The sequence below is a fragment of the Dermacentor albipictus genome, chromosome 9 (genome assembly GCF_038994185.2).
Source record: "Dermacentor albipictus isolate Rhodes 1998 colony chromosome 9, USDA_Dalb.pri_finalv2, whole genome shotgun sequence".
In the NCBI taxonomy this organism is placed as follows: domain Eukaryota; kingdom Metazoa; phylum Arthropoda; class Arachnida; order Ixodida; family Ixodidae; genus Dermacentor; species Dermacentor albipictus.
In genome coordinates, this window is record NC_091829.1 from 70658239 (window position 1) to 70674196 (window position 15958).

General features: G+C 46.2%; 1 protein-coding gene across 1 annotated transcript; it reads right to left on the minus strand.

The window, feature by feature from the left end:
* Nucleotides 1–14462: 14462 nt before the first annotated feature.
* On the minus strand, nt 14463–15663 carry LOC135908590 (uncharacterized; the record flags this gene model as incomplete). Its single annotated transcript, XM_065440411.2, has 1 exon — nt 14463–15663. A coding segment is annotated over exon 1 (1002 nt), but the record flags the coding sequence as incomplete, so codon positions are not given.
* Between the last annotated feature and the right edge of the window lie 295 nt (nt 15664–15958).

Consider the following 15958-nt stretch of genomic DNA (forward strand, 5'->3'; position numbering starts at 1 on the left):
ATTTCATTGCACCACAATTTTTTTATCACATGGATATATCTGTTGAGAGTCAAGACAAAAAGCAATTATTCTTCACAAAACTAATCAGCTTTTTAAACACATTGCAAACTTTTTTAATGGCACTTGCAAATATGTGTTTGTCTCCAGAGAGCATACTTGATTTTGACTTTCCCTGCAGAGACATTACATAAATATACCATGTTAAGATTCCTGCCTAGAGAACGTGAGAATTTTCATCTTGGTGTGACATACTGTATTTCGAATATTTTGTTGACATTTAGTCAAATGGTACACAAAATATACCCACATTCTAGTTTTCTCGTCCAAATTGCATGGCAATGTATTTTGATTCTTTGGGGTGCACTCCTCTGCACTACGTGGAGTCGCGCTGGGCTGGCTCTTTGACATCCATGTGTCCTTGCAGCTGCCTTATTGCGTTATATAAAGCGGGTGCCTGAAAAATATCGGGTGCACAAGTCAACACGAGGACGTGGTAAAAAACAACATCGAGACCGTCAAGAAGTAAGGCCATGACACTAAAAGAAAGTCTACGCTCTTAGCCTTCTTACTGAAATGCATGCTAAACATCTAAATGACTGCAACAGTCAACTGTTAAACTAAATTCAATTTTTAGATTTAAACAAAAAAGAAATAACCGGCAGTTCATCCTCGTTCAGCACCAATGTTATTATACTCCTACTAATAAATAGAATATCCGGCATTGTCAGATGTCATAAGCTTGCTGTGTCGTTAGTCTGTGTCGTCTGGTGTGTCGCAAATACCACTTTTGACACATCCTAAGCACGTGCCCAATGTGCCCCTCGCACCATCGCTGGTTGTGCCACTGCTCAAGCCATAATTTCAGGATCATATCTGCACACATGACGCTCAGGAGGGATGAAAATATGGTCCTCTAGTTCATTGGATATGACAGGACGTGCCTGTGATATCCGTATATCATGTCATATCAGTATAGCTTAGGGGCTACAAGGCTTGTTATGACAAGGTCACCCACATTTCAATACTAACAAGAAAGCTCACTACGGCCTGCATCTATGCTTACTAAAAGGAATGAACTTATTTTCATTTATGAGCTGCGCAATGAAGTTCATTTTTGACAGACTCGACCATTGCTGCAGTTTGAAATCTAGCATTTTACATTCTTGAAGGCATGTAAAAGTTGCAGTTACACAGCAGCTATTAGTTTTATTAGACCAACTCTTTGTTTTGCGTGCGACAGACGACTGGCAACGCGGAATTAAAGCAACGTTTTATTTTGATACTTTATGTTCTCACTAAAATATTAAAGCGATAAACAAATTTTGATCTTCCATGCAGTTGCAAAATGCACACATTACACTTGTAACCTCCAGAGCAAGGGTGATTTAGCCGTTCATATGACATAACTCCGAAGCGCCAATTCATATCAAGAAATGCAAAAGCAAAGTCCAAGACCATAAGCATATGCACAGCGCCCTTGCAATTGTAATTCCGCCCAGCAGCCGCCATATTCGATGCCGATGCATAACTCGCTGCTTGACAATTCACCGACTTCATAGACACAAGCAGCCTGACAGTTTCGCACCGTACTCGAAAACCGCAGCAGGAGACATAAAATCAGACATATAACCACACCATTTCAATACATGAGCAAAAATGGGTCAGTCTTAGGGCTGAACCCCATGAGAGCGATTTAGTGCGCGACGGCGACGAGCGACGGCTTCGAGCGACAAAACGGGCCGTCACTTGAACCGATCGCTCGGTTCCGGAAATCTAGCATTCGTCGCTCATCTCCCGAAGTGCTGTGAGCGAGTGGCCAATAGCGCGAAGCAGGAACTGGATGTGTGTACATCGCTCAAACACTACTGGTAGTCGCGCGGAACAAGCAAGCGATTTTATTTTTTACGTGCAGGGATAAGAACCTACTGCAAGAACCTCAGAAATATTTTATGCTACTTTTTACAGAAAATATGTCAAAGTAAATTACTAATTGCTACTTACTAAGGCACGCGTCACGTTAGTTTTGACGCATAATGGCAACACCGGGGACACGTCACTCAAAGTCGTCACTCGCACGGAGTTCGAATTGTAGGCGACGAGCGAACGCGACAGCCAGATCCATCGCATCGCTTGTAGCTGTCGCGGGCAAGATCGCTTATACGAGGTTTATATTTTATTCAGCATAAAACATGGATTCGTCATGCGTTTTCGGTAAGTTCCAGATAACGCGATCAACTGAACTGCTGCAGCATGCAGCTGAATGCCCGCGGCAAAGTTTCTAACTAGCACTGGCGCTGCCTAGAGGCTGTAGCTGCAATGAAATCACTCACAGAGCACATGCCTCGCAGCCCTTGCACTGAAGGGCTCTGTAGAGGCACTGGTGCTGCTATAAATTAACATGTTTTAGTGTCTTATCGTTCTCAACGTACTTTTACAACCAAAGGACTCACTTTTCATTGACATTATTTTAATAAGTACATATTTTACACCATTTACTGCTTTTACTCGATCACCGACATATTCACCGATACTCATTGCCATCCATCACCAAATGTCATGGCGCTCTTTGGCCATTTCTGGCCCTTGCGCCAAGAAACAATATCCATCAATCAATCTGGCGCTGCACGTAACTTCAGTAGTCACAGATTACCCGTGGGCGAGACACCGTCAAGCGTGCGGCTTATTTATAACGAAAGCATGCCACCAACAAAATGACGCCGTCTGCTATGTGACTCCTTATTTCAATTAACAGCGTTCTGTACAAAGTAGACTGCCAAGCTGAATAAATTCAAACACTGAAAACGCACGCTATGCATGCTCCGCATAGGCTCGGAATCATGGGCTGGTGAACAAACCATTTTAAGTGTCCTCTCGCCTCGCGTCTCACTGAACATAACACGGTTCTAGCAGCGCTTGCTAGAACCGTCGGCTATGCGCCGCGAATGACATCCTGGCGATAACAACTCGCATACACAGAATGTGCACCTAAATTTCAATTCACTTACGATGGAGGATTTGTTGTTATATCCAACGAATGACGAACGACTGTCGTGTTTTCCTGGCGACGCGAGATGATTGACACACGGCCTCCCTTGGGTGGCCTTCGTTGCTGCTTGCTGGACGGATCACCTTTCTCCGGTGCTGTGCTGTCCCGCGATGTTGAGCGCGCGCGCGGTGGAGCAACTCCGAGTGAAAAAGTAGAGCGCTCACTCCACGTTCCTTTCAACAGTGGCTGCCTGTTCTCTTAGAAGCAAAACGGTGTCTTCTTTGGTCAGCGCGCGTTAGTGATACATCACCATGTTCGGGACCAGCCTACTGCAATTGACGCAGAAGCTTACGCTACGTTTTGTTCTCTATTGTCGCAAGAGTAGAACGGGCATTCTACTCTCTCTCAGAAAGGTAGAGTGAAAACCAAATTTCACTTTCTCCTTGCTGACGGAGTGAACAATGCATTTCGCTCCACTCGACATCTTGCTAGAGTAAAACAACGCTTTGAAGAGTAAATCGGCCACTTCACTACTGCGATACCCTCCCTAGTTTTTAGAGGGCACATTATGGCGTCAAAGCTACGTCAGTGTTGTGTGTGCGTTCGTCGGTGAGTGCTAGCAAAAAAGGTGTTGCACTGGCAGTTTACGATTGAATGAATGTGAACGTATGAAAGTAAAACCCAACTCGACACGTCTTATATCGTGGTGAGATTGACCTGTACTCTTTTGCATCCGGCGTCGCCACCCGCACGAGACTTTCAAAATTCAAACGCGGATATTTTTAATCGATTCCGTGTCTTAAAAAGAGCCCACTCCATTTCACTTCAGTGAGCCGAACACATGTGACAGCTATTTTAACTATAAAGGCACCCTTTACAAGTTTTCCAATCTCCAAAGACGTTATTGAGCGAAACTTCAGGAATGTTTGCGGCCAGCTTCGCGGTCATTTACACTAGCGTTCAACTGATACATGGCCGGTTTTCGCCAAGCTCATCTCTTCAGCGGTCATGCGGTAAACAACACAACCTGTTGAAAGATCAATATAAAAGACAGCTAGAGAAAATTCTAGGCATCAGCATCCATCCTACGCACTCTAAATCCACTTTACAAGCTTTGGAGCGCATCTTTCTCTTACAATAATGATTGCCATCTTAGTTTCGTGGCTTTTGTTTGATATCGCTGCGCGCCCGGTAAATTGACTTCACGAACGGCATGTGCGGTCGCGGAATCGAATCCCAGCCACGGCGGCCGCATTTCGATGGGGGCGAAATGCGAAAACACCCGTGTACTTAGATTTAGGTGCACGTTGAAGAGCCCCAGGTGGTCAAAATTTCCGAAGCCCTTCACTACGGCGCGCCTCATAATCAGAAAGCGGTTTTGGCACGTAAAACCTCATAATTTTTTTAGCGGCATGTGCGTTATCAAAGTAGCATAGCATATTTGAGAGAAAAGTTGAGAGCGCACAGTTTTAAGGAAACCAAACGTAAGCAAGATGGAATAGGACGATTTTTGTTGAGCCATAACGACGACGACTATGGGACGATGATGATCAAAGTATTGAAATAGCATGCAAACAAAGGTGTGGCGTTGGTGAAATGACAAAGACCGCACGACGAAAACGGCGTGTTGTCTTTGGGGCTCGCGCCTGCGCTGGCGGGCATATCCCAGCGAGACATTTCGTTTCGAACTAGAAAAGCGAGAAGAGAAAAGAGCACGCTTTGTTTTTAAAGACAAACTCTGTCTTGGTCGGTTATCACCACATTTCCGTATAGTGCCTGTTTCACGCCTCTCATTGTGGGCCGATCCCGGAAGAAGTCCCGCCTAAAATTGCTGGCCGATATGAGCTATACTGGGTATGCGCCCTTGAGTATGTTCCGAGTATATATAAATGATACATCTTAACAAAAACAAAAAAACTGTCCGACTGCAGGAGCCGAACCGAGGATCCATCGCAAAGAAGTCAAATGCTCCAACCATTAGCCCACGGATACAACATCCTTAAGCATTCCCCGCCTGCAAGCCAGCACGCTGAGGCGTTGTGCGCGTACTATTGGAATGTGAATAATATGAACACTATACCCGCAATCTTTCGCAGTTGTCGATAATTACGCATACATTTGCGGAATAGTAAAGGTTTACTACGTTTTCTGAAGAACGTCATTCAAATTGATTGCACGTTTATCCTTTGCGCAAAATTTGCGCCGCGTTTGTCTCCTCCTCATTCCGGTCCTGTCGTTTAGCGCTGTTTGAATTTTATTGTTACCATACAACACCAACTCGCCCAATCCGCTGCGCTTCTGCAGTTCATTTCAACGCCACGGGGCGGAATATGTCTAGGCACGTTCGTGTTCAAATCGCAGAGACTGACGCACAGCAGCAGCTGTGTTATAAGACCCCAGGTTAGACAGCTTCGCCTGCCAGCATGAATTACAACAAAGCTATGACATACCCCGCCATCTTGCGCCATCGCTTCGCTGCACGTTGTGGTACCTGTTGGTGCCGCGTTTCCTGCAGCGAAGCACGGCGTCCCTCACACAACGCAAAATACGCCTCGGCGTGCTATATTGTCACGTGGTGGTGACGTTAACGCGGCTGTCACATACATAAATTCGCCTATATGGCAAAAGTGTGATGTCTTTAAATAAACCGATCAGTAAGATTGTCCCACGGCGAGATTCGAACAGAGGACATCTAGCGCAGTAGAGAGAGAGAGAGAGAAAGGCAAAGGAAAGACAGGGAGGTTAACCAGAGATTATCTCCGGTTGGCTACCCTGTTCTGGGGGAAGGGAAAGGGGATGCAATAGGTGAGAAAGAAAGAAGGACAAAAAAAAGGAAAAAAAAAACCTAAGCACACACACGCACGTACACACGATCTATTTCTGTGGGCACTGTCACGCAACCCGCAAAGGCATTCCTAGTCTTACGCAGTATCACCGTACAGTCCTGCGCCACGCAGTGTACTGTCACAATTTGTCAGAAAGTCCCGTGTCTTTCAAGTATCGCAGCAGCGCCTTCATAGCGGATCGCGCTGATGTTCGCGTAGGCCAGGTTCCAAGGATCTTGTCTTCTGTCATTGGGCGCTTGTCCAGTTTGTCTAAGGTGGCTGAGAGGGCAGTTCTTTGTAGGTTAAAACGAGAGCACTGACAAAGAAGATGCTCGATCGTTTCGTTGCACCCGCAGAATTCACACAGTGGGCTGTTGGCCATTCCGATAAGGAAAGAGTAGGCATTTGAGAATGCTACTCCAAGCCATAGACGGATAAGAAGGGTGCAGTCACGTCGTGGAAGCTCGGACGGAATATGGAGCTGTAAATTAGGGTCCAGAGTATGGAGGCGTGCACTTGTGAAATCGGATGAATTCCACTGGGCTAATGTCAGGTCACGCGCAAGTTTGGCAAGTTTTTTCGCTGCGTCGGCTCTCGAAAGAGGAATGGCAACGCAGTTGACGCCGTCATGGGCAGATCGGGCAGCTGCGTCTGCTCGATCATTGCCATGTATGCGACAGTGACTAGGCAACCACTGATATATTATATCGTGTCCTTCGTCAATTAGTCGATGGTGGACTTCTCTGATCTCTGCGGCGAGCTGCTCATGTGATCCATGGCGCAGTGCTGAGAGTACACTCTCTAGGGCTGCCTTGGAATCACAGAAGATTGACCATGCCTGGGATGGTTCCTCCTTAATAAAATGAAGAGCCGCACGCAGGGCTACGAGTTCAGCAGCTGTCGTTGATGATACATGTGACGTCTTTAGCTGTATCTTGACGGATCTTCTTGGTATCAGCACAGCGGCAGCTGCGCTTGCAGATGTAACTGAACCGTCGATGTAAACGTGTACGCGGCCACTGTGCACCTCGTGTAAATGTTTTAATGTGGCCTGCTTAAGGGCAAACGAGGACATGTTGGCTTTCTTCATGATTCCTGGGATGGTGAGGCGTATGTCAGGTCTGTGCAGGCACCATAAAGGTAAGGATGGTCTTGCTGCAGGTATGTAGTTCGATGGCAATGAGGGGCGATTGGCATCAATTAAACGACTGAAAGTTGTGTGTGGCCTTTCTGTCGGTAGAGCGGCAAGTTGGTGAGAAGGTAATCGGGCAACGTGCCGAATATGCGCCCTGAGAGCGTCGGTTGCCAAGTACGTTGATATTGGGTGATCTCGAGCTATGACGATCGTTGCCGCTGTAGACGCACACCTCGGAAGACCGAGACACGTCCTTAGGGCCTGAGCTTGTAGTCCATGGAGTACACGCAGGTTTGTTTTGCAGGTGTTGCCAATCACAGGGAGGCTGTATCTTGCGAAGCCGAGGAACAAGGCGTTATACAGCTGCAGCATTGACCGCACCGAAGTGCCCCATGACTTTCCGCCGAGAAATTTAAGGAGATGTATTATTGTCAATAATCTCTTCTTCAGGTATGAAACATGCGGGCTCCATGATAGGTCTCGGTCAATAATTACCCCTAAAAAGCGGTGTTTTCGTGCATTTGCTACTGCTTGCCCATTGACCTTTACACTTTAACGCTTCATTTCCTTCCGAGTGAATGTAACAAGGCAGCATTTCTCTGAAGACAGCTCTAAGTTCTGTTTTCGCAAGTACAGAGATGTTATCGTTGCTGCCTTTTGCAGCCGTGCTCGTACCTGCAGCCGTGTTACGGCAGACGCCCAAATGCAGATATCGTCGGCATATATTGATACCTGAACTGTGTTGGGCAAGGATCGGACTAGGCCAACGAGCACTAGGTTGAAAAGCGTCGGGCTTAACACTCCGCCTTGTGGTACTCCACGGCACGTTTGGTGTTGAGTCGTGGCGCCATCCTCGGTCATCACGAAGAAATGCCTGTCGGTCAAATAACTGCACAGCCACTGAAAAATGCGGCCACCGATTCCGGCTTCAGTAAGAGCATTTATAATGGCATAATGTGCTATATTATCATAGGCGCCTTTTATGTCTAGGAATAATGCAGCAGTGAGTCGTTTCCGGCGTTTTTGATGCTGAACGAATGTAACCAAATCGATGACATTGTCTATGGATGAGCGCCCACGCCGGAAGCCAGCCATAGCATCTGGGTACACGTTGTAACTTTCCAGGTACCATTCCAGGCGAGTCAAAATCATTCGTTCCATTATTTTCCCTATGCAGCTGGCCAGAGCGATGGGGCGGTACGATGACAAGTTTAACGGTGATTTGCCAGGTTTGAGAAGTGGAACCAAGCGGCTGCATTTCCAGTCACGTGGAACCAAACCGTTGCGCCAAGACTCGTTGTAATGGTTTAGTAGCATGAGTCGTGCTGTCTGCCCAAGATTGGCGAGCGCCGCATAGGTAACCCCGTCCGGGCCAGGTGACGAAGAGCGCCTGCAAGTCGCCAGTGCCGCTTCAAGCTCCTCCAGTGAAAAAATTACATCCATGCGGGAATCCCGTGGCACAGGAGTAGCACATGGTGTAATTGCGCGTTGGAACTGCAAGCTGGAAAGTCTTGAGCAAAATTCTTCAGCAATGACAATTTCGCTGCGACCTTGGTGCAAAGCGAGGGCTTTGAAAGGGACACGCTATTGTGGTGATACGCGAAGCCCACGCACGGTTCTCCATATTTGAGATAATCGCTGACGTGGATCCAAGGACTCACAGAAACGTTTCCATCTTTGCGATTGTAGTGCATCGATGCGACGTTGAATCTTCTTTTGCATCCGCCTTGCCTCTCGGAGATAATGGATGGATTTAGTGCTCCTGTATCTACGTTCAGCCCGCCGGCGAATTGCTCGTAGTCGCTGCAGTTCTGCTTCAAATTCTGCATATTTCGGGAAAGGCTGGAAACTACGCGTAGCCTCTTGCATGGCTTTTTGAATTTCGTGTTCCGGACTTGAAGGGTTCCCTTGCTGACATACTCCCTCCATGTGCGACCGAAACGCCGACCAGTCAATTCGCCGGAGCGTCATGGAGGAGTATTTCGATAGTCCCTTGATCTTCAGGTACGTCGGAATATGGTCGCTTCCATGTGTTTCAATGTCTGTAAACCATTGCACGTTTCTTTCAAGAAGCCGAGAAACCAGGGTCAAGTCTAGGCAGCTGCTGTAGGTAGGCCCGCGTAAATATGTCGGACTACCATCGTTGAGGCAGTAAAGGTCGTGCTGTGTGGCAAAGGATGCTATTCGCCTTCCCCTGGAGTCCATCTTCAGGCTCCCCCAAAGCGGATGGTGAGCATTAAAATCTCCTGTGAGAATCGTAGGGCCGGGTGTCGCTGATAGCACGTCGTGTAGTCGTTTAGAGTTGAAGCCACTTGAAGGAGCAATGTACACAGCAACGAGTGTGAACGTAAGCTTATTCGATTTCACGATTAAACAAACGTACTGGTTGTCGTCGTGAGGCGGAACTGGGTGCAACACGTAAGTCAGATCTCTTCTAATATATACAATTACCTTGCTTACATCACCACAGGTAGAGGACATGAATGCCTCATAGCCAGAAATACGTATAACATTCTGCACGTTCGGTTCGCAAATTACAAGGATGGGAAAACGGTTTTCGAAGACAAAATGTCTAAAATCTGAAATTCTTGATTTGAGACCACGGGCATTCCACTGCAGTAAAGATGCTTTCTTAACTTCCTTGTGGAAGGGCAGCGAGGGGCGGGCCATGGTGCTATGCGATGCTTTCAAGTACTGGAGTCAGCGCGTCCAATACTTGCAGTGCGCTACGAGCAGCTGGGGTGTCCATGTTCGTCAGTAGGAGACGCATGACATTCGTGAGCGATTTGAGCATGGCAATCACTTGTGAGTCCTTGTCTTGCATTTGGTCAACTGTAGTGACATTTGACTGTAAATGGCGAGTCATTTGCTGTGGCTCTGGCGCGTGGCATGTTCTCGGCAGTGCCGGCCACGCATCACTTGATGAAGCATGGCCACTTCTTTCGTTGACATTCATGCTCTTACTCGAGACAGATGGAACAGCAGGTGGCGTTGCCGGACGAGACATTTCCCTTGAACCGGAAGAGGGTTTCATGAACTTTCGTTTCCGGGAGCGATGTCGCCTTATCGCTTCAGAAGCATCTCTGTGTGACGATCCGTCTCTGGCCATTTTTCTCAAGATTTTCTGCTCTTTCTTTAGGCGTGGACAGTCTTTTGAGGAAGCAGCGTGCGATCCTTGACAATTTGGGCACTTGAGCTCTGTTGCACGGCAAGTGTCGGTGTCGTGGTGTTCGGAACATCGTGGGCATATCGTTGTATTTCGGCAGGCAGCACTCACATGTCCAATTCTTTGACACCTTCTGCACTGAAGTGGTTTTGGTACGAAAGGTCGTACCACATGACGAAAGTGGCCGACCTTTACATGTGATGGTAGGCAGTCACCTTTAAACACGAGCCTTACACAGGTCGACTTGCCAAGGTGCCGAGCTTGTAGTAAGGCAACACCATCTGTCGCAGGTTTGATTAAAATTGGCAGGTCGCTGTCGTTAATGGATGTGTCAATGTCATAAACAACACCGGCCGTTGTTTCGTTGTCTTGCGGAATGAGGTAGTGGACATTAATGTTGCCCAGGAGCTTGATTACCATCAAAGCATTGATTGCGCTTCGGTTGTGGACGTCAATAGCCAGGATGTTCTTTCGAGTATTAATTCTGATATCTTTGATTTCTCCTGGGACAAGAGCCTCCAGAGAAACGGAAATCGCTTGTCGATTAAGGCGGTTGAGGTTGTCGGCAGGTGCGTCCGGCACAAAAAGAATTGTGTGCGCCGATGGCCTGCGCTGTGGAATGACGGTAGACTTACTTGACGAAGACCGTCCGCTGATGTTTCTTCTCTTGGCTTTCCGGTGTACCACTCTTTCGAAGCCTTCGTCATCTGAGGCGTCATCGCTTGAGTAGGAGTACAGCGCAGTGTCCTCGCTGTCAGCTTGACTCGGTGGGCAATTTCTCTTCCTCGGGCGGGTACCTGACGAAGCAGTCACGTCGCGTCGGCATTCTGCCGACTCCACTTCCATTGCCGTGGCAATGAGAGCGGCGTCTCCCAGTAAACCACGGGAAAAAGCCGAAAATACTGCAGCGCGAAGGAATAGTGGTCTCTGATGATGATGATGATAGCCTCATATTATGGCTCGTACCCACACTGGGGGATTGGCCAAGAATTGCGTGCTGAAACGTTCACCTATTTTTTTGAAGTGCCACTTATTCTCTACGAGAATAACTTCGTCTTCCTCCCTAGCGCAGTAACCCGATACTGTAACCATTAGGCCACCGACGCTTTTTCCCCATTACAGCGTGCCTCATAATCGGATCTTACTTTCGAGCACGATAAATCCCAGAAAGTATGTGAAATACATAACATTAAAATTTCGGATAGTTCCCAAGAAAGTGCGGTAAAAAAATTGAGGTCCGAACGCTCCTCCTACTCCCCTCACGCGATAATTAAGTGACGCGATTAAGCACAGTGTGCAGTGGGTCCCTCCCCCCCCTCACCCCCCCCCCCCAATCTCCACCCCAGCTCGTTCAGGACGACTCTGTCTTTCATCAACTTGAACTGGAGGTTGAATCGCTTTCCAACTTTGCTTATTTAATTGTAATGGTGTTCGGATTAACGAGCTAAATAGAACATCATTTGTCACGCGAGCGCCGCGGACACTAGAGAAGCAAACGACCGTCGCAGTCGATTCCCAAGTTAACCAACATTATAATTACTTTTTAATCATAATCATTTTATTATTAGTAACGCTAATAACTTTTCAAACTTTCATCACTAGCTCGGGAAGTGATCTCTCTTTTTCGGCCATTTCATTTACGTTCTTATAAATATCATGCCAGACAAGATTGGGTAATAAAGCCTTAGTGCACAAAACAACTCCGCAAGCCTTAGGATGATTTTATCATAATGATTAATGGCGCTATGTTTACTTGAATACTGGTCCCGAGAATGCCTCCTACTGCTGTTTGAACGTGTCAGAAAATTTATATTGCAAATGTTTCCAGTCCGTACAAAACCAGAAGCAAGAAAATTAGAAAATTACAGAAAGCCGTAAATTGAGAATGCACAGCTTCAAAAAATAGGAGGCAAAAATTACTTATTCAGAAATTTCATTGCAACCAGCCGCTGGTTTCCTGCACATCTGGAGGTGGTGGACGGAACTCGGAGAAACATCAATGAGGTGGCAAATGAAGCAGCACGAGGACTTTCTAGCCGTGCTCTTCAAGACCGAACTATTTACACTTCAGCCGGGGAACACAGGGATCGATTATTAACATATAACGGAATCACGAAGCACTATTATTTAAGCGGAAGAGAATGTCAAATGCCACACGGTAAGATTTGCGGAGCCCAAGTGGGCACATTACGTTTGCTACAGACAAGGACATACCCAAGTCCAGATTTTATTAACAGGATCTATCCGGAGAGGGAAATTAAAACCAATTGTAGTAAGTGAAACTGCATCATTACTCTTGACCATATGCTTTGGCAGTGCCCTGCGGCCTTCACAGACCGTGACAAGGAACAACAATGGTGGCGGCAAATGCTAGACAGTGAATCACTGTCTGACCAATTACGGGCAGTCCAGAAGGCCTGCGATGTGGCTGAAGGGCTCGGCCTGACAGTCCGAACTTGGTAGCGGCCCGCGTCATCCTAGGTTTGACCTTCAGGACCCAATAAAGTTTTTCATACCATACCATATTGCAACCAACGATATTAGCACAATCCATTGCTTCGAAATATATAGAAGTGAACGTCACAAAGAACTATGCAAGGCAGAGCTAGCATAGTATACTGACTGGTTCCCTTCATCTACATGGAATCATACACGGAATATTATACACGAGCTGCCAAATCGAGGGAGGCCATCTGTGATTCATTTCAGAAGAATCAAGAATAAGGAAGTCATCATTTATATTTCACTCACGAGTGCCTTTGACGAATATTTTGTCAATATCTTTAATAACGATCTATTACGGATCAGATACCTATTTAACATACGAAGAACCGCAATGATTGCACTCACTTTCTTTCCCTTACTAACATCAAAAAAGTGATAGATGTGTTTTGCGACTTGAAGGAAAGCTACGTACGCCACACAGACTATGCACAGATAAGGCAAGCAATACTTGTTTCCTGGACTATCGCGCCTGATCTCAGCTTTATCTTTAATCTTGCCTTGGAGAAAGCGGGTTGCCAAAAGGGATTTCCATGCTCGAAAAAAGCAAATGCATATGAGCTAGGTAATTATCGCTCTATTCTTACACCCCTGTTTTTGGCATGAGTGTGAAGAAAAGTAATCCTATCCAGGGTTTCGACATTTGCAGTTACACACAGCATTTTCACTAACGTGTATTATGGATTGATTAGCTCACGTTCAACAAGACTAGCACAACTAGATAAAAAAGAATTCGCTTTGCAGCCAATGAAAAGCTAAAATATTGTTTTGAGTTTGTTCATCGTCTTCACGAGAGCCTTTGAAGGTCTGTCACGCGAAATGTCATAATTGAAATTTGCGATTGCAAACGAAATCTTTAACTGAGATACTACTTAAACGTGAACGTACACTGTATGTCGAAATAATCAGTGCTCTTTCAGCAACTACATCTATCGTATCAGGGGTCCCTCAGGGTGTGCGACTAGTTCTCTTTAACATATACGGAAACGACACCGTACGCACTACATTACACACTAAATTCATAATTTACGATGGCGACACATTATTTCTTTTCTAGGCCCAGACCAGGCTCACTTAGTGACCTTAGAAAGCAAAGCTTTAATGGAAGTTCAGAAATTGCCCAACGAAAACAGATTAACACTTCACGCTTCTAAAACCAAGGCGATGTTTCTTCGCGCTAAGAACGAACCATTTGATGGTAACGCGTGAATACTTCATGATTTCAAGCCAATTCAGGTAGTGAACGAATTCAAATCCTGGGGTGTTACATTTTCCAGTGCTTGGTCCTGGGACCGTCGCGATCAGCATATAGTTGGAAAACTCTTACCTGCAGTTGGGGGCTTTGTCGTGAGTCTGACAGGCGAGTCGGCTGTATTTAAACCCAGTTGAAAAACACAACAGGAAATTTTAACAGTCTGTCGTATTTTGGGACGTTGTTTCTGTAGTTCTGTTGCCTGTAGTTTTGTTGCCTGTAGTTCTGTTGCCTGTAGTTCTGTTGTCTGTAGTTCTGTTGTCTGTAGTGTGACGTCCTGTAGTAGAAAGTTCTGTAGTTCTTGATCAATTTTTAATTAAAAATTGACAGAGACGTCCGTAAGGTTATGTAAATTTGTTAGTACAAAAAAGAAAAACATAAAAGCAAAAAACATTTAAGAAAAAAAAAACGTTGTCGCCTAGGATTCGAACATGCGACCTCACGATTCCCAGCCCGGCATCGTACCACTGCACCACCGCTGATTTTTTTTGTCTTTATTACCGACATGGCAACAAGGCTACAAAACAAGATATTTTAACAATAGACAACGGTCACGACAACATCTCTGCCATTGGTTGGCCGCCACAGGGCTAAAATCGCTTAAAATTCACTAGCTCAGTCATCACACTGAGCCATGTTGGTTTTTCTTTTTGCAAATTATACATTTCCTTAATATGACAAATGCTTTCAATGAAGTATTCTCTAACAGGCCGGGCATTTACTTCGGCATGTCTCACGGCCATTCTAGTTTTCCATAAGCTATGTAAGGACACCAGCATGAACATGTCATAGGGTACTTTGTCTTCATTTAGAGCAGGCAAGAAACGAATCCCATATGGTGTAATCGGCAAGTCCTTCTTTAGTGTTCTCTGTAATATGTCCCAATGGAACACAGCATCCCAGCAGTCTAGAAAAATGTGTTCTATTGTTTCGGGTTTCCGGCATAGTAAACAGTTGACGCTCCAAGGCACGGAAAGACCTTTTTCATCTAGCCACGGTTTCACAGGTAAAGTATTGGTGTGGAGCTGGAAAAAGAAGGACTTTACCGATGGGCGTACTGGCATTCGTTTTACTCTTTTTAGTACGTCCTTTTCAGGTCCAGTGCAGAACATCGAGCGATACAATGGCACCGGCAACATTGTGTCTACCAGGTCCTTATATAAGCGCTTTCTTGGTACCCTACTTAGGTATTCCATGGAGAACCGAACCTTTAACAGCTGAAACGCCAAGACTACCTCTTTTAGGAAACCACGCGCTCTGCCTTGACTGCACCGATGTGACGATACAATAAACTCAGGTATAGCTTCGCTTAGCCTTGTCTGAAACATAGTTAATAAAAATGGGTCATTTTGGTCCCGTAAGAAAACAAACCGCGACACAATCTGCCTAATGAACAAATGTGCCAGACCTAATCCTCCATTTTTAACCGAACGAAAGAGATTAGTGCGACTGGTGCGCTCCCAGCTTGAACCCCATACAAACACTGCGAGTACTCTGTGTAAACGTTGTATGTTAGCCCTTGACATGCACAACGCTTGGAGCACGTAAAAAATTTTGGCAACGGCAAACAAGTTGCACACTGTCGCACGAGCAAACATAGAGAAATTGCGGCCTCCCCATTTAAGTGTACCTTCACGAACCCTTTCAGTTTCGGCATTCCAGTAATCAACGGCGTCACGGTAGTGCTCAAGCGGCACCCCCAGGTACTTTGCCGGCGTGACTGTCCAGCGGATATTTGCAAACGTACTCGGATGGTCTTCCCAGTTGCCGATCCATACCCCTAGGGATTTATCAAAGTTGATAGCACTGCCTGTCATTCAGCAGTATGATAAAGCCTCTGCGACCGCGATTTCGATGCTTTCTTTATCCCGGCATAACAACGCGATGTCATCCGCGTATGCCAGCACTTTCACTTCCGCGGACTGCACTCTGAAACCCGATATTCTATTGTCATTCTTGATTGCGAATAAAAGAGGCGACAAACCACACCCCTGGCGCACAGATGACCGGACACTAAAGGATTTGGTAACCTCCTTGTTTATAATGAGGCTGGCGGTACAGTCTTGATAGCACATCTTTACCCCATCCAAGA